Genomic DNA, 26,959 nt, shown 5'->3' on the forward strand with positions numbered 1-26,959 from the left:
CATGGACGTAAACTAAACAGAAAGTTACCATGGTAAAAGTTAGGCATTTCGTAAAATTGCAGCAACAACATCAGTTTCCCTTGTAAATCAATAACCTTTCCCCCCAGGGTCTGAGGTTTTGCTCAAGTTTACAAGGCATCGCTCTTTAAACACTAACTACAATTACACTCTGACAGAAAGAATGCGCGAGCCAGTTAGCATTAGCCGGCTAGCAGCGTGCTGACAGCAGCGACAGGAGGCGAACAAAAGATTTCTCTGAATTTGTCCGCTTGCTCTGACACTCGGTCCATGTAGTAGGGGTGATTATCAACACAATGCCCGTGTTACTTTTTCTGATAGACACGTCAGCCTCCATGAACCAGCGCTCCCATCTGGGCACTAGCTATCTGGACATTGCGAAGGGCGCAGTTGAGACTTTCCTGAAGGTAAATGAACACAATTTTCTGCTCCACACTGTCTCGCTTTGATAGAAACGTACTAAAAACAAGCGTTTCTATTCGGGTTTTCCCCAGCTGAGGAGCAGAGATCCGGCAAGCAGAGGAGACAGATACATGTTAGTGAGTTTCGAGGAAGCACCGGCTGGAATAAAGGTACAAACTGTTTTTATTTAACTCCAGACACTTTCAGCTTTTGGTTGTTTGCTTGCTGTTAAAACACGACGGCTTAATCTGTGATGTGAAAACATCAACCCAAAACGAACGTGTGTGTGTTTAAACATGGCCGACATTTTGTTCAGTGTGGCAGCACAGAGCTGTGTGTGTTGTGGACTTGAGAAAACCGAGATGGGGTGGGAAGGCTAACCTAACTTAGTTTTCCACCCAGAGAGGGCGAGAGAGATCCTCAAAGCTAGCTATCTGTCCAGAGCTGTCTGCGCTCTACATCACTGCCTCCGTGAAATTTTCCCAGCAATGTCCAATAACAGATCAGTGTGTCTGTCTGAGGTGTGATGTTGAGGGTGATTGGATGTCTGGATGTTTTAGAAGGGATAACACATACTTTTGCTCTGCCTTGTCTTGGTATTTCAGGCTGGATGGAAGGACAGTCATGCCACTTTTATGACAGAGCTGAGGAACCTCCAAGCAACTGGATTAACAACATTTGGCCAGTCTTTAAGGACCGCTTTTGATTTGCTCAACCTCAATAGATTAGTATCGGGGATAGACAACTATGGACAGGTATGTTATGGACCAGTGACTGGTATAAAGTCTCTGGCCTGACCTAATGAGCCCTCCCCCCACACACATCTCACAGTTTTACAAGCACCCAATAGGCTTACACTGAGCCAACACAATCCCAAGAGACCCTGGTGAAACATGGTAGTAGTTAAAAAAAAACACTTTGGATGCAAATAAGGGCCAAGACAAACTGAACCAGGTCTTGTGTGGAGACTAGTGTTTATGCTGCGTATTAATGCTCAAGTTCTAATTGTTCCAGGTTAATCTTGGTATGCTTTTAGGTAGTATACAAAACACAAACATTTAAATTCTCATGGGTAATGGGTAACAAGTATTTTTCAAGACGGCTATTGTTTTTGAGCATATAGGATAAGTAGTGAAACTACTACAGATTGACTGCATCATCACCTTGCATACATTTGACAATAACAGAAGTTGTTATTGTGGCCATGTGTGATGAATAAAAAAACCACTGTGGTAGATTAGGTTCTATTCTTAGGTTTCCCTTGGAGAATTTCCTGCTGCAATCTATGTGGTTATGCAACTCAAACAAACATCTGTTGAAGAATATTATTAAACTGGATTTTTACATTTTCTGAAGAAAAAAAAACTTGCAAAACTTGTGGCTTTAATGCTAAGGTATTATGTGGTGTTTAGGGTGTTGTGGTTGGTTGCCAGGTGTGCACTAAATGGCCCATGTCAAAAGAGCCCACCCCCATGTCTGTAGTATTCTGGTCTGTCATGTAATTTTATAGGCTATGTTTACACTGCAGCTGAATGTGGCCCAAATCTGATTTTCTGCACAAATCTATTTTTTAATTTTTTTGTATGGTCGTTCACACTATATTTCAAATGTGGCCCATATGAGACACTAGCCTGAACAGCTGATGCTTGTTAAGTGACCCGCATGCGTATAACAAACAGACATGTTGATTATTTTAACATTTATAATTATTGGGGGCCTGGGTAGCTCAGCGAGTGTTGACGCTGACAACCACCCCTGTAGTCGCGAGTTCGAATCCAGGGCGTGCTGAGTGACTCCAGCCAGGTCTCCTAAGCAACCAAATTGGCCTGGTTGCCAGGGAGGGTAGAGTCACATGGGGTAACCTCCTCGTGGTCGCTATAATGTGTGGTTCTCGCTCTCGGTGGGGCGTGTGGTGAGTTGTGCGTGGATGCCACGGAGAATAGCATGGGCCTCCACACGCACTACGTCTCCGCAGTAACGCGCTCAACAAGCCACGTGATAAGATTGTCTGTCTCAGACACGGAGGCAACTGAGATTCGTCCTCTGCCACCCGGATTGAGGCGAGTCACTATGCCACCACAAGGACTTGGAGTGCATTGGGAATTGGGCATTCCAAATTGGGGAGAAAAAGGGATAAAAATAAAAACATTTATTATTTTTAAATTTTTTTTTTTTTTTTTTTTTTTTTTTTTTTGCTGAATAGGACACTTAATGACTATATAATAAAATATCAGCAATTGATGGAAGACCACATGGAAAGTAATTTTAAATCAAGTAATTTGCAGTGATGTGGTGGAATTTCATTACCATTGAAGCTCAAGAATGTAATATGAGCGAGACTAAATAAAATTATTTTGTGAACAGTGGTAAAATGGCATATATATTATACACACCGTACTGTGCAAAAGTTTTGGGCACTTGGGAAAAGTGTTGCATAGTGAAGATGTCTTCAAAAAAGAATGCCATAAATAGTTTTAATTTATCAATTAAATCAAATCACTTTTATTGTCACACAACCATATACACAAGTGCAATAGTGTGTGAAATTCTTGGGTGCAGTTCCGAGCAACATAGTCGTGACAGTGATGAGACATATACCGATTTACAATAACATCAGATTTACACAACACAATTTAAAATATAATGTACACATAATTACACACAACACAATATACAAATAATAACATACAATGTACAGTATACAATACACACAATATAGAATACACATTATACAATAAAAAAGTATATATAGTATATATAAAATATACAGTAGGTTGTATTGTACTGTATTGACATTCAGGCTGTCGGTTGATAGTCAGTTGCCATTGTGTTGTTAAGAGAGAATATAATTTATGACAGTCCAGTGTGAGATATAAGAGTAAGAGTAATAAAGTGCAGTGCTGATGTATTTTGATCGTGGGAGATCAAGAGTTCAAAAGTCTGATTGCTTGGGGGAAGACGCTATCATGAAGTCGGTAGGTGCGGGTCCTGATGCTGCGATACCGCCTACCTGATGGTAGCAGTGAGAACAGCCCATGGCCCGGGTGGCTGGAGTCTCTGATGATCCTCCGAGCTTTTTTCACACACCGCCTGGTATATATGTCCTGGAGGGAGGGAAGCTCACCTCCAATGATGTGTCTGGCAGTTCGCACCACCCTTTGCAGTGCTTTGCGGTTGTGGGCTGTGCTATTGCCGTACCAGGCGGAGATGCAGCCAGTCAGGATGCTATCTACAGTGCAGGTGTAGAGCCGTGTGAGGATGTGGCGGTTCATTCCAAACTTCCTCAGCCATCTCAGGAAGAAGAGGTGCTGATGAGCCTTCACAACGGCTTCAGTGTGGATGGACCATGTGAGTTCCTCAGTGATGTGGACACCCAGGAACTTGAAGCTGCTGACTCTCTCCACTGGTGCTCCATTGATGGTGATGGGACTGTGTTCTCTGTCTTTTCTCCTAAAGTCCACCACAAGATCCTTTGTCTTACTGACATTGAGGGAGAGGTTGTGCTGCTGACACCAGTGTGTCAGAGTGTGCACCTCCTCTTTGTAGGCTGTTTCATCATTGTCAGCGATCAGACCTACCACCGTCGTATCATCAGCAAACTTAATGATGGCATTGGAGCTGTGTGTTGCCACACAGTCATGTGTGTACAAGGAATACAGTAGTGGGCTGAGAACACAGCCCTGTGGGGCTCCAGTGTTGAGGGTCAGTGATGAGATGTTGCTGCCTATTCTAACCACCTGGTGTCTGCTTGACAGGAAGTCCAGGATCCAGCTGCACAGCGAGCTGTTTAAGCCCAGAGCCCGGAGATCCTCATCAAGCTTGGAGGGCACTATGGTGTTGAATGCTGAGCTGTAGATTACAAACAACATTCTCACATAAGTGTTCTTTTTTCCAGGTGGGAGAGAGCAGTGTGTATTGTAGATGCAATGGCATCATCAGTGGAGCGTTTGTTGCGGTAAGCAAACTGCAGTGGTTCTAGTGATGGAGGCAGCACAGAGCAGATGTAATCTCTGATTAGTCTCTCAAAGCATTTGCTGATGATGGGGGTCAGAGCAACAGGACGCCAGTCATTTAAGCAAGTGATTTTGGATTGCTTTGGAACAGGCACAATGGTGGACATTTCAAAGTATGTGGGGACTACAGACAAAGAGAGGGAAAGGTTGAAAATGTCCGTAAAACACCAGCCAGTTGGTTCACGCACGCTCTGATGACGCAGCCTGGAATGCCATCTGGACCCGCGGCTTTGCGGATATACACCCGTCGGAAGGATCGGGTTACATCCGCTACAGAGACAGAGAGTGAACTAACCTCTGTAGCTTCGGCCGCGAGAGCTCTCTCCGTGAGGACGGTGTTATTTCCCTCGAGACGAGCATAAAAATATTTAGCTCATCCGGAAGAGAGGCAGCGGTGTTCACGGCGGAGTTTTTATTCCCTTTGAAGTCCGTGATGATATTAATTCCCTGCCACATGCTTCTAGAGTTGGTGGTGTTGAACTGTCCTTCAATCTTACTCCTGTACTGGCGTTTTGCGGTTCTGATAGTTTTTCGGAGGGCATAACTGGCTTGTTTATGCTCCTCCGCGTTCCTGGAATTAAAAGCGGAGGTCCGCGCATCAAGTGCCGCGTGAACATCACTATTAACCCAAGGTTTATTGTTCGGGTAGATCCGAATTGTTCTGGTTGGAACGACGTCCTCTGCGTACTTTCTGATGAAACAGGTTACGCTATCAGCGTATACCTCGATGTCGTCATCAGAGGCGGACCGGAACATCTCCTAGTCCGCATGATCAAAACAGTCTTGTGGCAGAGTCTGATTGGTCCGACCAGCACTGGATCGTTCTGAGGGCGGGTGCTGCCCGTTTCAGTTTCTGCCTGTAAACAGTGGGTCAGCATTGAGGTATTTAAAGTCTGGTTTTCGGTGTGCTATTGTAGAACCAATGTCCAAAAGTGTTTGTCTATCATAGACAATGAGGCAGACAACATCCAAGACAAAAAAACATAAGAATTGTAGACAAAACAAACAACTGCAACATTGAGTTGGAGCTTATCGCATATCCCAGCTAAGCTGGGGTCAGAGTGCAGGGTCAGCCATGATACGGCGCCCCCTGGAGCAGATGGGGTCAAGGGCCTTGCTCATGGCCCCAACAGGGGCATCATGGAAGTGTTGGGGCTTGAACCCCCAACCTTCTGGTCAGTAACCTAGAGCCTTAACCGCCGAGCCACCACTGCCCCTGAAAAAAAAAGCATTTTTAAAATATGCTTTGTTTAATATGGTATGAGATGGTTTATTGAGTTCTTTCTCTTAATTGCTTAGTCATGTATTAGAACTGAATGTAATGACATGTCTCAAGGAAAAGGGGCCAATTACAATTTTCCTCTGGCTGCTTGTGATGAATGCGGAATGCTTGCTGAGTAATGAATCTATCAACTGACTAGCAATTCTAGTTCACTTAATTGTTGTAGAAATGACATACCAATGCTTTTAGTATTATTTTGTCATCCATAAAATCTACACTATGCTGACAATACTGTTAATTGTGTAGTCTTAAAGGGAAGAGATTTTGATTGAGTAAATGATTACACCTTATTATCTCTGTGTATGTGTGCCAAAATGTTGCTATGGCAAACATCAAGAACAGTGAGTGTATTTTAAGCTCTGCATTTGTCTCAGCTGCACCTCAGGTTATTTTTTGTTTTATAATTTGTTTGTTGTATAATTTTTGCAGGGTAGAAACCCCTTTTTCTTGGAGCCTGCTATAATTTTGGCCATAACTGATGGAAACAAGCTGACCGGCAGTTCAGGGGTCCAAGATGAGGTGGGTCAACATAGGCCGGTCTTGAGGACTTTGTCTAGTCATCAGTTTCCTATTCTCCTCTTTATCTCTTGCTTGCTTTCTCCAGCTTTTTTTCCGCTCACCCATTTTCCTCTGATATAATTCACTCCTCTGCTTCCTTTTGCATGTCTTAATTTTAGTTGTACTCTTATATGCATGCAGTATGACTTGCAGATCTGTTAAAATAAGTCTTTAGCTGGTAAGAGGAGAAAAAGGTCAAGTCACTGAGAAAGATAACAGGAGAGTTGTGGACACAACTGCAATTAAAGAATGTACTTTTACAATATCCCTTGCAAAATCTCTGTGCTGACATGTACAGTACATTTATTTCATCCTATTTCTCTCCTGCAGTTACATTTACCACTGACAACACCGTTGCCAGGCAGTGAGCTGACAAAAGAGCCATTCCGATGGGACCAGCGACTATTCTCTTTAGTGCTACGCATTCCAGGCCACACCTCCCCTGATCCTGAACCAATGGGTGGAGTTCCACCCGACTCCTCTCCTATTACGCCCATGTGTGAAGTCACAGGAGGTGTGTGTTTCTTTAGTTTATGTACCTTAATTTTATACATTTGAAAGTTTGGGCACAAAGAAGGGATATAATTCTCAAAGGCTGAATTCAGTTGTCATAAACATTGCAAGCTAATTAATAAAAATACTAATCTTTTATTGTACTACTGTCATAATCTGAGTGCTTTATACTTTAATGGTGGGCTATTAAAGTAACTTTGAACAAAATCCAGTTTGATTAGTGTGGCATTAACAAGCAGGTCATTGAGCAAGTTTGAAATTGTTGAAATTTGAAAATATTGGCAGAATTGACAGGCAACAATGCCTGACAAATGCTCTGTCAGGTCAGACCTGTAAAGTGGTATTTAAGTGCTGTGGAAATGTTTGAATTGTGAATGAAGAAAATTGCTGATTTGTCAAGGGTAAATTCTGCTGAACACAGGTGTGCTGACTAATACAGCTGTGTAATAGAGACAAACTGAACAATACAATAGAGAGGAAGAGAGTCTGTGCTCTCGTGCTGATCAAATACTTAACACAATAGGGCAGCTACTTTGTAGTGTGTGCACTTGCATGTGAATAGCTGTGGCCTGGCAATGAACTGATAAGAAAAAAAGCACACAGACCAGGGGCCGGTTGCATAAACATAGCCATTAAGACTTATTCTAACAATTAGTCTAGCTAAAGATGCCATAGAAAGCCTGTTGCATAAAACAAGCTCATAGTTGTCTTTAGTAAGACAGTCTAATTCACATTGCATTGTGGAAAAAGTAAGACACTGAACAGCTTTAAAAAAAAAAAAAAAAAGGCCAAATGTGGACACTCAATGCAGTTTTCATTTGCTGAAAATATTTGCTTATTAGAGAAATACAATGCTTCAAAATGTATTCTAATTAACACATTTAGTGATTTTAACCCAAATAATAAAAATACACAAGAAATTTTGTTACCATCGTAGAAGTCAAAGTCTTCTACAAAGTCTCAACTCAAGCCCCTACTGGTTCAGCTGACAGTTATTTTCCATGACAACATGGAATGTAAAAAAAGTTGGCCTGGGGGTGTGCTGTCTTACATTTTGGTCTTAAATTAGACCGATCTAAGTTTTTATGCAACTGACTGAAAAAGTTAAGACCAAAATTTTAAACTACTAACTAGTCTAAAAAAGTTGTATGCAACCAGCCCCTGTTCAGCTTAATCCAGGCTGTGGTTTAAATTTAAGTTACTGTTCACAGTCTACTTCAGATAAGAATAGCTCTGAACAAAATGTACATTTTTAAATTGTGTGTAGGCCGATCATACAGCGTGTTTTCCCAGCGAATGCTAAACCAGTGCCTGGAGTCTCTGGTGCAGAAGATCCACAGTGGAGTAGTCATCAATTTTGAGAAGACGGGTCCTGACCCTACACCAACTGAAGGTAAGGGAGGCTCATAAAGAAGAGTTCAATAGCTCATATTTCTGTAGTTAACTCTTCAGAAGTATTTCAAAAAAGTGAAAAGAATGTTACATAATAGTATTTTGCCTATAACGGTAAATGCAAACAAATGCTGTGGATCTACAGTACTTGCATGTCCTTTTGTATGATACACATGCATTTTTGGATGAAATGTAGGTACAGTTTATTTGTTTTTACAGCATTGTCAGTGAGTTGTATGGATGGATGGATACTTATTAATCCAATGTAGGAAATTATGGTGCTTTTGCAAATAAAAATTTTTTTAGAAATAAAATAGAAATCGCAATATGACAGTTGCAAAAGCTGCGATTTCATTAAATAAATAGTTTGCACTCGCTGCTTGTTGCGCTTATTGCATGTGCATAGAGCTGATCTCTAGTGTTAAACATACTCCAAGAGCACATGATGCTGAGTGAGCGTGTAATATTTACAACACTCTAGATTCACTAATTGCCCATTTGTGAAATTCCAAATTTGCTTTGTTGCTAAAAGTTACTATCCAAATCTAAAGTAACCTCATTACAATGGGTATTTGTGGACAAGAGTGGATGAGAGCATTTTTATGCATTACAAGGCCATTATCAACTCTACTACTTCCTTCAGTGTACCGCCAAAACAAAGGCCTGCATAGCTTTGCAGCATGCAGGTTAAGAAAATATTACATAAATATGGTATTGTTTCATAATAATACTAATAATAATTAATATTATACAAAATTATATTTGCATAATTTCTTAAATTAAGAGCACGTATTATGGTTTTTAAACGTGCCTAATTTTGTTTTAAAGGTCTCATACAATAGATTTACATGCATCCAAGGCCAACACTTTAATTTGCTCATAATTTAAATTGCAGCATTACCTTTTTTCCCCACTGTCAAAAACGACTCGTTCAATGATCCGTTCTAAAGGATTCATTCTAAACTCCTCCTTTCAGAGAGCCTACTCTGCTCTGATTGGTCAGATGTCCCAGTCTGTTGTGATTGGTCTACTGCTTAGTGTAGCGTTTGAGGGCGGGTCAAAGCTGTTAGCGAGCAGCCAATGAAGACCAGAGGCAGGTTTTTTGTTACCAAATTAGGTTATTACAGGAAGTAAGTCTGGAATTACTAAATGACTCATTTCAGGTGTTCAGAATTGGTTCTTTCTTTTGGGAGTCAATAACTCCATTTGTCGTGCACTTTGAATTTTGAAACTTTGCAGACTTTTTTACATTCACAAACCGCTATATAACACACTACATGAAAGGTAATATTTGAAAAACCATAATAGGTGCTTTTTAACTTATAATTGGACTCCAATAATGATGAAAAGTGTGCTGAGACCCTATCACAAAGTTGACAAAAACAAGTGCACAGTGAACAGATACAGTGTAAAGATGATTTCATGATAAAGATGACATAAATAAAATTATCATATTTTTCCCAGATTGTCCAGCAGAGGTGAAGTATGGACCTCAGCCATGGCACAGCTGTCATAAACTCATCTATGTCAGACCAAACCCTAAAACTGGTGTTCCTGTGGGCCATTGGCCTATCCCAGAGTCTTTTTGGCCTGATCAAAACTCACCTACTTTGGTACGAGAAAAGTGTGTCTGTGTGTTTCATTCCCTGTGTGTTTTGTATGTTAAATGCTAGGTTTATAACGATATTTTGTATAGGTTTGCACTGTATGCTTTTGTTTTTTCCAGTGTCATGAATCATGTAAATACAATGTACTGTTCCCCTGCAGCCTCCACGTGCAGCTCACCCACAGGTAAAGTTCTCATGTGTGGATTCGGAGCCCATGGTGGTGGATAAAGTGCCCTTTGACAAGTACGAGTTGGAACCTTCACCTCTCACTCAGTATATACTGGAGAGGAAATCACCACACAACTGCTGGCAGGTACTGCTCATCTCAATAGTTAACAGTTAATAGCTAAGTCTAAAGCAGCATACTCTAATCACTCAACAGACGAGCTATAAATCAAATACTGTCCTTGATTGCTACTGCTGTGGCTGAACATTAACTGCTGTAACATTTTGTTCTCTTTTAGGTTTTTGTGTGTAACAGTGCTAAGTATGGAGAGCTTGGGCAGCCATTTGGCTATCTGAAGGCCAGCACAGCTCTCAACTGTGTCAACCTTTTTGTCATGCCCTACAACTATCCTGTGGTGCTGCCTTTACTTGGTAAGTTTCATTTTTTACCATTTTATTAAACTTTTTGTAAAGACAAGTTTGAAGGGAATAATTAATTCAGAGAAAAGTCTGAAACCCTGTGTTTGCTTCAAAACAGATTAAAACTAGCCACACTTTTTTTCTGTGTGCGGCAATGAATCTAACCGTGTTTGTGCATTTTTACATTTTTAGATGACTTGATTACTGTGCATAAGTTTAAGCCTCCAGCTAAATGGCGACAATCTTTTGAAAACTATCTTAAGGCAATGCCCCCCTACTACATCACTGTAAGTAATGAAATTACTCATTCATTTTATTATTACAACAGTGTGTTATAGTATGTGTTGAAGTTATTCCTTAATATTTTCTCATCCTGATCCTGCCAGGCCTTGCGGAAAGCACTTAGAATGATGGGAGCTCCAAACCTGTTAGCTGACAGCATGGAGTATGGCCTCAGCTACAGTGTTGTGTCCTACCTCAAAAAACTCAGTCAGCAGGTAGTTGCCAACATACAGCCTGCTTTTAACATCTGTATTGTGAAATCATGAAGTTAAGTTGGACTTGCGTGTATGTATTACAGACGAAGGTGGAGGCTGATAGAGTTTGTGCATCAGTAGGAAAGAAGGTGGCACCAGAGGGTGGGATTAAACTTCGCTGCAGAAGCTCCGCCCTTTCTCTGGCTCACCGGAAGGATTTCACACAGCTACTGCACAGTATCATGGGAGATGGGCCAGCTCTGCCATTGGAGGCAAACCCCAAGGAGTTTGCTGGGTTTCAGCTTGCTGCTCTGAATAAAGTACATGTACATAGAAAACTTTGTCATGCCAAAATGCTACACACAATGTGTTGTACTTTTCTCATGTGCACAGAGAATACACAAATTACATCTCAGTGAAGCCTCTGTTCTAAAAGAGACTCTCAGAAGTAGGTCTGTTGCGATCATTAAATAATCGTCTGATCATGGTTATTTAATCTAACCACGGTTATTTGAGAACTGCGATTATTGTGCACTTCAAATTTCCAATTACATTTTAATGCCCAGATAAGGCAATTTTAAGCAAATTTACAGTATAGATCTAGTGACAAAAATGTTTGTCATTCAGTTGAACTCCGAGTGTCACTGAGCCACACCGCCGATGTCCGGAAGAGTGCGTGAAGCTCTTGAGAGCTCTGATGCGTGTGCATCCAAACTCCTGCGAAAATATAAACTAAAAAATCTAAACTTTGATAGTGAATGCAAAGCGCTCCGGCGGGTTTATACCCAGTTATAATGGCACAGAGGACGGGACACACGTTTGCTCCATTTCTGTCGAGTAATAAAGGACTTGTGGGTTTAATCAAAGAGCATTAAAATAACATATGAAAGTGAAGAAATTAGGACAGAAATAATATACTATTGCATAATAAATATATATATATATATTTTTTTTTCCAAAAACAACTGTGTAAATGTAATGTTGACCAAAAAGAGATATTTTTAGAAATATTTTGATATTTAAAACATTTTTCATGTGATTTGTAAGTTTTTAAAGCCTTAAAAGGAAATGATCCCTATTTAATTATTTGTTTCATATATTTGAAGTTAAATATGTAAAAATGACTTAAGGTGGGGGCCTGGGTTGCTTAGCGAGTAGGTCTCCTAAGCAACCAAAAGGGAGTGTAGAGTCACATGGGGTAACCTCGTGGTCGCGATTAGTGGTTCTTGCTCTCAATGGGGCGTGTGGTAAGTTGTGCGTGGATCGCGGAGAGTGGCATGAGCCTCTACATGCTGGGAGTCTCCGGTGTCATGCACAACGAGCCACATAAGATACACAGATTGACTGTCTCGGAAGCGGAGGCAACTGAGACTTGTCTTCCGCCACCTGGATTGAGGTGAGTAACTGCGCCACCACGAGGACCTACGAGGAAGTAGTGGGAATTGGGCGTTCCAAGTTGGGAGAAAAGGGGATAAAAAAAAAAATAAAAAAATGACTTAAGCACACATACACTTTAAGAAATATTACAATTTATGACAATTAATTGTGAAAGCCCTAAAGGAGATAATTAATCGTCATTGTCCTGAAACAGACAATTAGTTGCATAATCGCAATAATTTGTTAGGCAAATAATCATCAGCCAGATTTAATAATCGTGGCAGCCCTACTCAGAAGACTTTCTGAATGTTCAGTTAAATACACACAAATGCAGTTAAACATCTCAAGTGGTAGAAATTCTTAATGTTACAAGAACAGATGAGGCATTAATGTTATTTGAATGATAACCCACAAGTGTTTTGGCAGTTTTCTCATGGCACATGTGTGATTTATGCACCAGTATCATAAAGACAAATGTATCACATCGAGGCACAGTGCCCCACTCAACACAGTTTATGCATACTGCGTATCTGGTACTAGGTCAGTTTTCACTGATTCAGCTCCCATAGCTTCTCCATTATCCTTCATTGCTCTTTCTCTATTCACACAGGCTTTGAAACCACAAGGATTGCGGAACCCATATGATATCCCAAGAGCTCATCTGCTGGACCAGCTGAGCCGCATGCGGAGGAACCTCCTGCATGCCAGCATCTGCATTCTGAAAGGACAGGATCAAGGTAAAATTCAGAGGGGCCATAAATGGATATTGATATTCTTGGGGCAAGCTTGGTTGTATTTTACTCCATGATTTCAAAGAGAAGCACGAGTCTCTGACTACATAACTATATTTTTTTTTAAAGTAATCTTACCTTAATGTAATATTATCTTACATGGTATATTTTGATAACTGTTATTTTTATCATTTTAAAATCATTGATTTTCCTAGATGAACTTCACAGTGTGCCTATTGCTCAGATGGGCAACTATCAGGACTTCCTGAAGAATTGCCCGGCCCCTCTGAGAGAGGCAGACCCAGACCAGCCTAAACGTCTGCACACTTTTGGCAACCCCTTCAAACTGGACAAGAAGGTACTGTCAGTTTTTTTGTGTTCTGATTATTGAAGTATGGACTTTCAGAAAGAGGCACTAAAACATATATATACACACATTTTTAGCCATAAATCACTCTGCTTTTCTCTGTCAGGCAATGATGGTGGATGAAGCAGATGAATTTGTTACTGGGACTCAAGGCAAAGGCAAACGTCCTGGAGAGCCCAGCAGTACTGCAGTGGGAGGGGCCCCGAAACGCAGGCGCTGTATGTCTCCTCTGCTTCGGCCAGGGCGAGCATACACTCCTCCAAAAACACCACCCAGAAGTTAGTCTGACCAACACACTCGTGTAGAAAAACTCTTTTAGTTGCTTTTATATGCACACAAATTTACATTCTACATCAGGTACTGGATACGCTGTCACACGTTACAACATGAATTCCTTAGCCTTAGAAAGTTGTGTAAAAATTTTCCATGCTTTTGGACTGACAAGTGTCTGATTCCTCATAGCTCCAGAAAATGATCATACAGCATTGGTGAATGACATTGCTAACCATCTCGAGCCAAACCACGGCCCAGACAGGGAGCCGAGTCCTGGGCCAGAATCTGATCCCCTCCAGCAGATAAACCACTTTCAGCTGGATGAAGCAGAGAACCAGCAGGAAGAAGTGCAGGAGAACGGACAGTCCAGTGAGAGTGAGCTGTCTCTGGGCAGTGAGGGTGAAGAGGAGGCCCCTCGACGTTACCCTTCCCCCTGCCAGCTGAAGAAGATCCGAAACAAAGAAAGCGAGGAGCTGAACTCTGAACTCCGAGTGCTCATCACCAAGGAGATAAGGAAACCTGGGAGACGTACGTCAAGTAACAAAATATTCATACATGTTTGTAGGCATCTGCAAATTAACTCTGCCCAAGTTTTTTCACCATTTCCTCTCACATTACGTGATGCTCTGAGGTAGTGTCGGAACATTTAAACCATATGTTTTGGGGGTCTGAGTAGCTCGGCGGGTATTGACGCTGACTACCACCCCTGGAGTCACGAGTTCGAATCCAGGGTGTGCTGAGTGACTCCAGCCAGGTCTCCTAAGCAACCAAATTAGCCCGGTTGCTAGGGAGGGTAGAGTCAACCTCCTCGTGGTCACAATTAGTGGTTCTCACTCTCAGTGGGGCACGTGGCAAGTTGTGCGTGGATCGCAGAGAGTAGCATGAGCCTCTACATGCTGGGAGTCTCTGCGATGTCATGCACAACGAGCCACATGATAAGATGCACAGATTGACTGTCTCAGAAGCGGAGGCATCTGAGACTTGTCCTCCGCCACCCACATTGAGGTGAGTAACCGTGCCACCATGAGGACCTACTAAGTAGTGGGAATTGGGCATTCCAAATTGGGAGAAAAGGGGATACATTTTTTTAAATCATGTTTTGCACATTCAATTTGAAAATATGTGTGGAAAAATGCTGCACAATCTGGAAGATTTTTTTTTTTTTTTTTTTTTTTTTTTTTTATGGGAACCTTGATTGCCTTTGCTCAGAGAAATTCACACTTCACAGTGTATCCACAGCAATTGAAAAATGGCTGCTTTTTATTGTCATATTTTCATTTATTTTAGTTATTCACTTTAGTTATAGTAGTTATACTAAAGGGTTACTTAATTGTTAATACATAGTTGAAATACACAATTTTAATTTTTTTTTTTTTTTTTTTTTTTACATTTATATGTGCAGATAATGTTGAGTCATCCCTTGTGCTTTAACTTACATACAAATTTGCCACTGATGCAAGAAAATTATTTGTGGTTTATAAATTATATTATGCATAAATATTAGTGCTGTCAGTCGATTCAGTTTTTTTTAGTTAATCACAGATTTTGAAATTGCTGAAATTGACACTATACTCACTACTCAGTGCATTTATTTCCATCTTGGTTAAGAAAACAAAACGATATTTGACAATAAAATGCTTTACTAACATTTTCTAAACAAAGCCTTCCACAGTATAATGATAGAAATGCACTAAAATAGCACCAATTCAAGTAACATTAAACGTTTCCCAAAGTCTAAGCGGGAGGTTGATTAATTGAAAAAACTAGTCTCCACATAGGTAGCATTTTCATTGCAATCGGCATTAAATATCTTAAGTGTTTCTCAACTGGTGGGTTGCAGGTCTGTTCAGACTGGGTCGCAGACAGCAGGGAAAGAACATGCATGGTTCTCCCATTAAAAAATGTTTGCCAGCTGCCTAAGTAAAATATAAACGCTTTATACACGCAAAAGGCTTCTCATCTGTAACGCGATATTTTCGCGATGTGATTTAAAGCTTGTTTTTCGCGCAAGTGTATTGGACCAATTATCTGTGCCAATGATCTGCTCTCTGATCCATTGTATCTCTGGTGTGCATCAACGGCCATTTGAATTCTAGTGTGAATTTTTCTAGTTTAAATCGCTATGGAGGAAGTCAAACCTCTCAAACAGGCAGCCCCGACATTATAAACAGCAGTGAGGTGGAACAGAGCAACACTGTGCTTTGCGCCAAAATAAAGTTGTTGTTTGTAAAATTACACATCACCTATACAAAAATGTTTCACGATTTTACAGTAGTAACAGGAACTGATATTTTGACATGTTATAGTTTCACATTAAATAATCTATTGTATAGAATCTGTACTATTTTTCATTAACACTAATTTATTATTATTATTATTATTATTATTATTATTATTAGAAAAACTAGCTACATTGACTTATAGCCATAGTAATGAGGGGCCATCATGGTCTTATGCCTGTGCTTATATATTATTACACTGTAAATATAAGGGCAAATACATAAATGGCTTTAAAGTCTGAAGCTCTAAGACTTGTGGACAAATTATGAATAAAGTTTTCCTCCTGTGTAATATATGTTCTGTTAGAATGATGTTTGATATTAGGAAATAAACTGGATAATAAATTTAATGGGCTCATCAATATGCTCATCAACTTTTAAAAGGGGGAAGAGAACTTCTTTGTTGTTGACAACAACAAAATAATGTCATGATGCATGCATTTATACTGGAAAACCATGAACAAAACTATGCAAGATAAAAGAAAATGCGACCCAGGATACATTAAATACAGGTTATGTTTTTTACTATGGTGGGTCGCCATTTGATATCCAGTGTAAAATTTGGGTACTGAAGCAAAACCAGTTGAGAACCACTGTCTTAAACTCTCCTACTCCACAGTATTAATCAGCCTGCAGACTGTGGCTATTCACTTTCCTACAGCAATCGTAAAGCTGAGTTTATGATTTGCATCAGGGCGGCAACGCTAGCGTCAAGCACCGCTTTGAACTCCACATGAAAAGCACTTGCAGACAAAAACGTTTATTCTGTGTTTTGGTGATGGTTAAGACTTGACCTGCTTCTGTGGTAATTCAGATGTGTCTTACATATGCTGAAAAATACTTGATTTCTATCACAAGTCCCATCTGGGCTTGTTTTGTACATCAAATAGCATTAGGAGGTCCTTTGGCCGTCATTTGATCACTGACAGGGAGCGCTACTGTGTGTGTGTGTGTGTAATGACTCCAGGCGGGTACATTACAAAGTCCCCCCCCCCTTCCAACCAGTGTTTATGCTTGTTTATGCTGTTTTAACAGTAAATGCATTAATTGCGATTAAGAAAAATGAACGAGTTAAACTTTAATTAATTGCATGCGTTAATGTGTTTATTTTGACAGCTCTAATAAATATTAATTACAGTACCTTTTCTGTGGACCTTTTATGGGGCACTCCAACTTGGAATATTGTCCTAGGGCTAATAACTGGGGACCTGGATGACGATCAATAAGCACAAACATTTTTGCCCATGGACCTGCATTGGCTGTACTTGCTAAATGTAAAAGCTAAATCATTGCTACAAATGGTTTCCATTTGCCGGTTTTATTTGCACATTTGTATTGAATGTTACAGTTTCTTGGTAAATGGATTTGGCCTCCAGTTTTTCATTTCCTGATTGATTTGACATTGCTCATAACAGCATTGCTTTTAACAGCATACTGTTTGTCAAACCTCATCTGTCTGCAGGAGAATTGTTAGCAGGTATTTATCTCCACTTCAAAGTCCCCTTTTCCTTGTGTGTTAATGCAGGTTATGAGAAAATCTTCTACCTCCTCAAGCAAATCCAAGGCAGTTTGGAAACGCGTCTGATTTTCTTGCAAAGCATAATCAAAGAGGCTGCCAGGTACTCCTTCCTTCCGTGGGAAAATGCAGTTTATTGGAGTAGATGTTAAAGGCTACATGCGATACTAGTATTTGTTTTTGTGAGCCCAACTCCATATATTCACAATACATTATAAGCAAGTTTCCACTTGTTCTGTAATGATGCACACGGAAAACAATTCTAGGTATTCTCTCTTTATCTCCATATTAATAGCAATCCTGTTCTGTGTGCATAGACTAAGCTCTTTTTTTTCTCTATAACTAGATGTCTTTGTCCTACATAGTAGTTTAACTTATCACCTTTTTCAGAATACACTGGATACAGAATGCCTTGATAGACTGCATGAATGATTAGTGTGTGAATGATGCATTTTGGCTTTTGTGTGTGTAGGTTCAAGAAGAGGGTCTTGATTGAGCAACTGGAGAACTTCTTAGAGGAGATTCACTTAAGAGCCAACAGCATGAATCATCTTGATGGTTTCTGAGCAATCTTATTTGCCCTACTTGAAGAACTTACACACAGATCTGCACTATTTATGTAATGTTACTTGGGACTCTTGTGTTTCGGGTCTTTAGCAGTATTGAAGCTGATTTTATTGATGAGGAATTTGGGTCTTATTTCTAAACCTCAGGGCTGGGGGGGAAGTAAGAGTTTCTTTTTCTATGAAACAGGCACAACAACGCACTTCTCTTTCTCTTTCTTAGTCCAGTTTTCTTTCTAATTGTGCCAAGCTGAATTGATTAATAGCATCAGATTCTTCCTTGGCTCATTTGCTTTACTGCATCCCCCCTAACCATCTGCTGTGACATTAGACACGTGGCATTGATCACCAATACAAATATGCTTTCCTTTAATTTCAGTCTGGGAAAGCACCTTTACAAACTCTTCACTGCATTCAGTCTCAGACCAGACAGACGGTCAAATTACTGGTGGAAGTTCCTAGGTTGGATTTATATAATATAGAGACTAAATCAGCAATATTCTCCATAAATAAAAGGCGAGTTATCAAGCAATTCTTTAATGTTGGAGGATTGAGTTGCTTTGGGAGACTATAACTACTTCTAGACTTGCACACACCACACTCCAAAAGTAGTTGTTTAATCTACTAATCTCTGGAAGGATGTCATTTCAAAAGATTTCACAGTTGGCAGCAGAGGGACATCTTTCTGGCATTTTGTTTTCGTAATTCTTAAAGCGATTTTCTTTCTTCTACAACAAAATTAGGTTCTGCTGATCCTTTTGCAACTTGGACATCAGATGTTCTGTACTGATGTGGCTTGCAGACCTTAATAACCGGCAGCATTTTTGTACACAACAAAATTAAGGATTGTTCACTTATCTGAACTTTGAGGTCTCTTAATTTAGGTATCTTTGGAAAAACCTTTTCAGCATTTAGTAGCCAATTTTTATTTACACTGAAGCTACAAAAGGAACTATATATAAAAAATTAAAAAAGAGGCAGAATTGACTTAAAAGATGTCAAAATAACTGGGAAAAGGTTTTTTCCTCCCGAAAATGTAAAACATCTTTATTGTATAAGCATCCAGGATATGGTCACTTATTAATTTACATGGGAGGCAGTTGCTGCTAATGTATTCCTACATTACTACCAAATATACAGTTTCCCAGTTTTTTTTTTTTCCCCGTCTCTTGTCCTGTCTCATCCTTTTAACCCTGCACCCTAATGTAGGGACCAAGTCTTTGCCATATGTGTATCGATAAAGATGAATCAGTGGCTTCTTTAAAAAATAAATTAAAAAAAAATATTTTTAATATGATGTGTATATATGTACATAGTGACAATGAAAGTATTATTTAAGAGAATGTTTGTTGGAAAGCCTCTTTTTGTATGTATTTGAATAAAGTCTATTTTATACTGTGAATAGTCATGCAAATAAATGCAATTTTTCTGTGAATAACTTTTCAGTAGCATGATGTTATTAAAAGGATTGCAAGTCTTGCCATCTTTAACCTACGTTGTGATTTGAAGGAATCTGTTTTGAGAAAGAATGGTTGAAGTGATTTTTTTTTTTCCTTTTTTTTCTTTTTCTCAGCGCTCATGTTCAGGTGTTGTTCGTTTATTGGCATAGGACATATGCAATTTCAGAGGCAGCCCTGCCATATGTTCTAGATTTTTATGGGGAGTTTATGGTCTTCCGAGGCACTAGCTTATTTGATCAAAAGACTCCAGTGTAGCCTATGAGGAAGTTTATCTTGCAGATTTTTCACTGCAGCACAACACTTCAGACTCCCTCAACTTAAAGGTGCACTTAGTAATTTTTTCCTCATTAAAAAAAAGTTAAACTCTTAAAGACATACATTTTAATTTTGCAATGTGTATATATAGGAAATAATGAGCACTCACATTAAAATCAAGACTCCAGTCAAATCAGTAACCTTATAAAAGCTGATTTATTCTACATGGAGAGGCTCATCACATGATCAGCAGAAGTTCGCTTAATCTCAGTAACTGTCCTGTTATTTGACACTTTCACTCATTGATTAAAGTAATCATGGCTGACTGTGAACACTACATTTCTACAATGTCATCTGAAACTGAAAACTATTGATTTTAAATTTAAATTATATTCAAACCGCTAGGTGTCAGTGTAAGTCCAAGATGACACAAAGACAAAAGTTACTGAGTGCATCTTTAAACTTATTCAAACTTTGTGTTCTGGCAGAACTTTTTAATTTCAGACACATATCGCTAATTTGCTATCAAACTTATTTAACTTTCTTGTGCAGCTGCATTTATGATTTATTTCAGTATTATACATTTGAATTCATAAACCACTATATGTAAATAAATGTACTTAAAAATGACAGTCAGCATGTGGGCAAACAACATCATGGGTTTAAAGCTGAAAATCTTTGGGATCTACTGAATTTAAATCCTTGAAATCAATAACCGATGGTAACCAAAACAATTCTACCGGAAATAAGATAATTTATTGAGCGTAGAGGAAATAAATGACAGCAGACACTTTGAAGTGCAAAAAACCCTTATGTAATAAAATTTTATTTACAGATATGTACAAAAGTCTTGTCCCTCTTCCTGAAGTGTCAGTTGACCCTCCTAATGGTCCCCAGATATTCCTCTCACCCTCTACTCCCATGAGGGAGGTTGGGGTGTGCTGAGTTGGCAAAATCATTTGGATTAAAGTATTTATAAATGTAGGACTCCTGTGTGTGTGTGTGTGTGTTCATTATTTCAAGTAGATGTCACTGCATGTATCTTCTCAAGACATCTGTTCTGCTGGATTCAAAACTCGACCTATAAACAGCAATAAACCTGTGGAATAAAATCCCAACAATGAACCTCAATCATGTCTTACATCTGCAGACTGACATATGTTGAAGCAAAGCAGATTTCATGCAGGTCTATCTAGTTTTTAGTATTTACCTGTACTGATTTGACGTAAGATGAAGAAAAATGGTCGATCTGCTTTAAAAACTGCTGCACGAGATCTTTTCAATAGCACCATTGCTAAAGAAGAAAGAGACATCAGTGAGTGGTTAAGCTCTGTGAAAAGAGCTTTTACTAGTAACTTGACCTTAGAATACACTCTCCAAGTGAAATGTAGGTCCAACTTCAGCCTTAAAAAGTGCGGCTACAAAGTGGAGCATTGAGATGCCGCAAGCATGCTGGAGGAACTGATCAACAGTCCATCCTATTTGCCAGTGGATTCATAGATCTATCTGACAGTTCAGCTGTATCCAACATGTTCACTTAAATCAAATACTACAATGCTGCAGTAAACAGTAATTGTGAGTGTAGATTTGGAGTCTAAATACATTATTTCCTGAGAACAAATGTCTGATTATAATTATTCAAGTTCTTTTAGGTATAATGCTCTAGGACAAGCTTTGCTAAGTGCAATATCAAATTCATATTTCAAAGCCTGAGACTTCATTATCTGATTAACACAACATGAAAAAGACAAACTGTCAGGTTCTTACCTGTGACTGAAGCTGCTTTTGTCCCTTCCTCTGTCACCTCTATTCTTGCCTCATGGAAAGCCTCAGATACAAAAAGTCCTTCCCCATCTGTAGAGATATTGGCGGTAAACATACACTTCTCAGGCTACAAGATTACTAGCCACAAGCTAAAGACTACTAGGGCTCTGGTAAATGCTCAGTGTTTTGAAATGAGTTTTCCATAAACAGTTCATTCCCCAGTGTAATGGCTTTATATCAAACAAAAAGTCCAAATATCAAAAAATTAAATGAACTAGTGTTTGAAATAAAATGTGTCCTCACCATTAGTGATTGTGTTTAAACTGAATGTCTGTGTTCAATAACACTACCTGAGATCCCTCTAAAATCTGCTGCCGAAGGACTGAAGACGTCAGAGATACCAAGAGACTGTAGAACAGGCTTCAGATTGAACCTGCTCTGCATTTTAAACCTGAAATACACACAACAGCAGTGCATTCCACTGATGTTAAACCCCCGTATGTATGAAATTACAGTACATTTAACATGATGTATTTTTTCACAGTGTTACCTGGGCAAAAAGATATCCATCTTGGTTCGTCTTAATCCAGTATCCCAAAGTCCCACAGCACGGGCTGTGAGCTGTGATTCTAGCTGTGATAGAGGGGTCTTTCTGTCACCAGGTAATGCCACCAACAGCCTGAGTGAGCGATCCAGGTATGGCAGCTCCAATACAGTGTATTGCTGATCTGAAGGCAGGCGAAACTGTCCTGTGTGCAGCCAATACAGGTGGACAGATAAAGTGAGGGCACTTTCATTATTTACGTAACGTTCGTTAATATGACGGAAGCATTTCTTTAACACTGTAGTGCTGAAAATGTTTATACACTCACTGAGCACTTTATTAGGAAGACTTGTACACCTACTTATTTATGCGATTATCTAATCAGCCAATCATGTGGCAGCAGTGTAATGCATAAAATAATTCATGATTGTTGGTGCTAGACAGGCTCATTTGAGTACTTCTGTAACTGCTGATCTCCTGGGATTTTCACGCAAAAAAGTCTCTAGAGTTTACTCAGAATGGTCCAAAAATGGTTCTGTGGACAGATATGTCTGGTTGATGAGAGAGGTAAACAGAGAATGGCCAGACTGGTTCAAGCTGACAGAAAGGCAATGGTAACTCAGATAACCACTCTGTACCTGAGCAGAATAGCATTCTCAGAATGCACAACACGTCGAACCTTGAGGTGTATGGGCTACAACAACAGAAGACAATGTGAGGCACTTTATTAGGACCATAGTGTTCCTAATAAATTGCTCAGTGAGTGTATATTTCAATCAATCAACCATCGTCCACATATACCTGAATTTACATTGAAAACCTGGGATTAAAAATCTTATGTAGACAGAAATAAACAGAAAGTTTTCAAACAAAGAAACGTTATTATGACATAAAATAAGACATATTTAAGATTCTGCACTAGGTCACTAGTCAAATAAGTAAATTTGTGACATTGACCATGTTATCTAAAATTCATGCAAATTTTTCATTCTAACTTTTCACTCAAATTGTTATGCTGATAATATACTTGATGGAAAAAAAAAAACTATTATTTTAGACATTGCAAAATAAAATAATATTCTCAAGTCGACTCAAACGTTTGAACAGCAACTTTTGAAAAAATATTGTTTAGCACTTCTTAAAAATATATAAAAAGCATTGTGTGATTGGAGCTGCTGTGTTTCTTAGTGGTCCATGATTAAATCAGTGTCTTTTCCATAAATGTCCCCCATGGATGTCTTCTACTATGACTCATAGCAGAGCAGTGAACTGCTGATTTTCATTTAACTCTTGTGCTCTTTTTTTTTTTTTTTTTGCTCCTTCCCTTACCAAAGTTGACTTCAGTTGACTGGTACATCATTGGCACTTTGACTGTGCTGCCATCAGAGAGGGTGAAGGGCAGGTTTTGAGTCTCTGTGAAGAGGAATTGTTTCTGCCAGGCTCCTTGGAACACCACTGTACTCAGTAGAGTCATGTGTGGCAATATATCCTGCCTGGAGGCCTCTTCTTGTGGTTCATCAGACTGTAGTAGCTCCTCTTTAGCCTGAAGGTGGTCATCAGCTGTAGAAATAAGATTAATTACATTTAACTATAGATGTAACCAAACACAGGGGAACTAAATTTAATAATTTAAAGACCACCATGTCTATGGTGGTTACAGCCCTGCATGTAACGGTCTCTTATGTTTTTGTCATATTTTCAATATAATTTGTATATTACTTAAATATTTACACTATACACATACTGTATAAATCTAGTATATACACTAAGTTTAGAAAAAATTCAAGTAAAGAGCCAATGAAAAGCAGTTAGCATCTAACCAGAAGTGCAAATAGTGATATAACTATGGCACTATACAAACTGAAATGAGACACTCACATAATCTAAAAAACCCCCAACAAACAATACAAACTCACCTTTACTATGGTAGTGTGCCCATTGCTGTAGCTGAGTGTAGTTGGAATTAATGAAGTTTACACTCAGTAGGCTATTGTTACCCCATCCCAAGGCATTCTGAGTAAACTCTGGCAGGAGTTTCACACCACTTTGGACAAATAAGGCATTAGCAAGCTCGAGCCGCACACCCTTACTGGAATTAACCAGGTCACCTTGTGGCCAAGACAGAACATCCTGCACACGAGCATCTATGAAGAGACCACTATATTGTCATGACTGCTGTATCATCATAACCAAAATGTTTAGTTAATATTTGTCATTAGGACACCAACATGCATGATACAAGTAATATATGAACGCTGAAAAATCTGTCGATCTGCGATTCATTTCTCAAATTCTTTTAAAGTAGTTAATCCAAAAATGAAAATTCTGCCATTATTTACTCATATCTCATGTCTTTTGAAATGACTTTATTTCTTCCGGGGAACACAAAATTAGTAATTTATGGCAGAATGTCCAAGCGCTCTTTCAAACACAATGAAAGTGAATAGTAACCACGGCTGTCAAGCAAGATTTTATTCCAGGTTCAATACAAGTTAAACTCAATCGACAGCATTTGTGGCACAATGTTGATTAACACAAAAAAATTAATTTGATTCCTCCCTCCTTTTCTTTAAAAAAAAAGAAGAAGCAAAAATCAAGGTTACAGAGAGGTACTTACAATGGAAGTGAATGGGGCCAATTTTTGTAGGGTTTAAAGGCAGAAATGTGAATCTTAAATTTGATAAAAGCACTTACATTAATTCTTCTGTTAAAACACATGTACTATTTGAGCTGTAAAGTTGTTTAAATCGTCATTTTTACAGTCATTTTAGGGGTTTAGGGTTTGTTGACATTACATCCTCATGGCAACGAAGTTGTAAAACTGGCTATAACTTTACACAGAAAAGGTTAGTAATGGATTTTATCACACTAAAATCATGTTAACATACATACTGTTTACATCTTGTGGCCATACTTTTGAATTTGTGAGTATTTTAACATTTACAGATTGGCACTATTCACTTCCATTGTAAGTGCCTCACACTAACCACAATTTTTGCTTTTCTATAAAGAAAAGGAGGAGCAAGTCATAATTAACTTTTGTGGTAATCAATATTATGCCACAAATGCTGTCTATTGAGCTTAACTTGTTTTGAACCCGTAATATTCCTTTAAAGGTGAAATGACATGCAGAAAATGCCTTTATTACCTGTCAGATATCACTGAAATAGGTGCCATAAAATATCACACCTGTCTCTGTAACAACTCTAGGCTGGGTAAACAGTGGAGGAAAAGATGTTCGCGGGTCACGGTCAGATTATATGTTTAGCCAATAAGAATACTTTCTGCCTGTCAATCATTGTGCGCATTCACAGGGCAGCCCATAAAATGCTCGTACAAGTGCCGGAACGGTGTCCTGCTCACTAACCCCTGTGCCTCTGTGGCGCTAAAAAGATTGCTCTGTTTGTTTCGAGTGACCTGTCCAGCCCAAGACAGCATCATCTGTCTATCTGTTTTTTGATCAATGGCAGACAGGGGGAGTGTTCGAAAAAGCAGTTTGAATACAATTTTTATTTTTGCAGCTCTGTTTGGTGATGCTCATGGCAGAAGTTTTACACACTTCAGCTTTAGTTTTCAGTGTGATCCTCACACAAAGCTATTATATAGCTCCAGAATACTCAGAATATAGTGCTTCTGTGCATGAGTCATATGGACTACATTTATGATGCCTTTATGTCCTATTTGGAGCTTGACAGCCCCTGGTCCCAATCTGCTTTAAATGTATGAAAGAGAGCAGCATGAACATTCTTCAAAACCTCTCCATTTGTGTTCCATGGAAGAAATAAAATCACAAAAGTTTGAAATAATTTGAGGTTGTGCCAAGGAGAGTCAGGCTCTTACCGTTTACATTATAACCCAGAGTTCTATCAAGCTGTGCTAGAGTGTTCCCTCTGGCACCTAGCTGCAGAAGGCCCAGACACAGTGAGATGCTGGCTGGAGACATGATCAGGTTGGAGTTGTTCTCTGTCTCAGTAAGTGTTTGGTAGAGGCTGACACCAAACTGTGTGTGAAGATCATTGAGACTGTTGCCCAAGCTACTGTTGCAATGGCTGTGCTCCACTAGCCACAGGCAGACAAACAGGGACACAGACAGCTGATGCATGATGTCAGATCAGAGGATCAACAAGTCAAAACCTGGAGAGGGGGGGGCAGCTGTCAGTAGGTGGCTCGTAATTGTATTTTTTACTCTGTGCTTGTGCATTGTGGAATTTAAATGTATCCAAGTGACTCGAGTGTTTTGACTACGTTCACCAAATGAGTGTCTTGTGTGAAATTAGTTAGTCACTGAATCAACGATCAAAAGAAAATTTTCATCCTTTTTTTTCATCCCCTTTTTCTCCCAATTTGGAATACCCAATTCCCACTACTTAGTAGGTCCTCATGGTGGCGTGGTTTCTCACCTCAATCGGATGGTGGAGGACAAGTCTTAGTTGCCTCTGCTTCTGAGATAGTCAATCCGTGCATCTTATCACGTGGCTTATTGTGCATGACATCACGGAGACTCCGCATGTGGAGGCTCATGCTATTCTCCACGATCCATGCACAACTTACCACGTGCCCTATTGAGAGCGAGAACCACTAATTGTGACCATGAGGAGCTTACCCCATGTGACTCTACCCTCCCTAGCAACTGGATCAATTTGGTTGCTTAGGAGACCTGGCTGGAGTCACTCAGCATGCCCTGGATTCGAACTCATGACTCCAGGGGTGGTAGTCACCGTCAATACTCGCTGAGCTACCCAGGCCCCCAAAATTTTAATCCTTTAAAATTTGTATATCTATGTAATGGTAGCCAGCTGGTAGGTAGCTGTGCAGTGTGTAAACTTCACTCCCCTGGCCTCAAGAGGCGCACTAGCGACTGACGCTAGAGGCTGTAGCCTTTAGCCTCCTTGATAGCGCGCCCACCTCCCACACTGGAGACGCCGGTTCAAATCACATTTGGAGCGGGTCGAGCAGGACTGTTTACATCTACAGACCTACAAAC

At 39.6% G+C, this 26,959-nt stretch overlaps 2 protein-coding genes across 3 annotated transcripts in view; one reads left to right on the forward strand and one right to left on the reverse strand.

Annotated features, from left to right (window-relative positions):
* LOC127447079 (integrator complex subunit 6-like) lies at positions 1-19,390 on the forward strand. 2 transcript variants are annotated; one of them, XM_051708595.1, is made up of 18 exons: positions 1-425; positions 513-590; positions 1,026-1,175; positions 6,145-6,234; positions 6,604-6,787; positions 8,054-8,179; positions 9,643-9,791; positions 9,946-10,098; positions 10,250-10,382; positions 10,563-10,657; positions 10,757-10,867; positions 10,951-11,172; positions 12,834-12,960; positions 13,170-13,312; positions 13,428-13,599; positions 13,784-14,122; positions 17,399-17,492; positions 17,862-19,390. In XM_051708595.1, exons 1-18 carry the CDS (start codon positions 315-317, stop codon positions 17,953-17,955), a joined length of 2,571 nt encoding a protein of 856 aa, XP_051564555.1. In that variant the 5' UTR covers positions 1-314; the 3' UTR covers positions 17,956-19,390. The 2 variants fall into 2 exon arrangements, with proteins under 2 accessions (XP_051564555.1, XP_051564557.1); XM_051708597.1 differs by having other exon boundaries at positions 10,951-11,166.
* The window catches only part of LOC127447082 (probable serpin E3), a 9,734-nt gene continuing 1,532 nt past the window's right edge, over positions 18,758-26,959 (reverse strand). Inside the window, exons 2-9 of the mRNA XM_051708601.1 lie at positions 25,816-26,109; positions 23,892-24,119; positions 23,305-23,535; positions 21,982-22,180; positions 21,782-21,882; positions 21,435-21,521; positions 20,878-20,961; positions 18,758-20,766 (exon numbers count right to left, since the gene is read on the reverse strand). Of these exons, the coding sequence (XP_051564561.1) occupies positions 20,714-20,766; positions 20,878-20,961; positions 21,435-21,521; positions 21,782-21,882; positions 21,982-22,180; positions 23,305-23,535; positions 23,892-24,119; positions 25,816-26,077 (1,245 nt within the window). The 5' untranslated portion in view covers positions 26,078-26,109 and the 3' untranslated portion in view covers positions 18,758-20,713. The remainder of the gene's footprint in view (positions 20,767-20,877; positions 20,962-21,434; positions 21,522-21,781; positions 21,883-21,981; positions 22,181-23,304; positions 23,536-23,891; positions 24,120-25,815; positions 26,110-26,959) is intronic.

The sequence above is a fragment of the Myxocyprinus asiaticus genome, chromosome 10 (genome assembly GCF_019703515.2).
Source record: "Myxocyprinus asiaticus isolate MX2 ecotype Aquarium Trade chromosome 10, UBuf_Myxa_2, whole genome shotgun sequence".
Lineage (NCBI taxonomy): Eukaryota > Metazoa > Chordata > Actinopteri > Cypriniformes > Catostomidae > Myxocyprinus > Myxocyprinus asiaticus.

Bases quoted from the DNA above. Each gene is read 5' to 3' on its own strand.
- LOC127447079 (XM_051708595.1), top strand. From the start codon at position 315: ATGCCCGTGTTACTTTTTCTGATAGACACGTCAGCCTCCATGAACCAG. The intron at 9,792-9,945 runs GTACGAGAAAAG...GTTCCCCTGCAG, and splicing joins ATCAAAACTCACCTACTTTG to CCTCCACGTGCAGCTCACCC. The intron at 10,868-10,950 runs GTAGTTGCCAAC...TATGTATTACAG, and splicing joins TCAAAAAACTCAGTCAGCAG to ACGAAGGTGGAGGCTGATAG.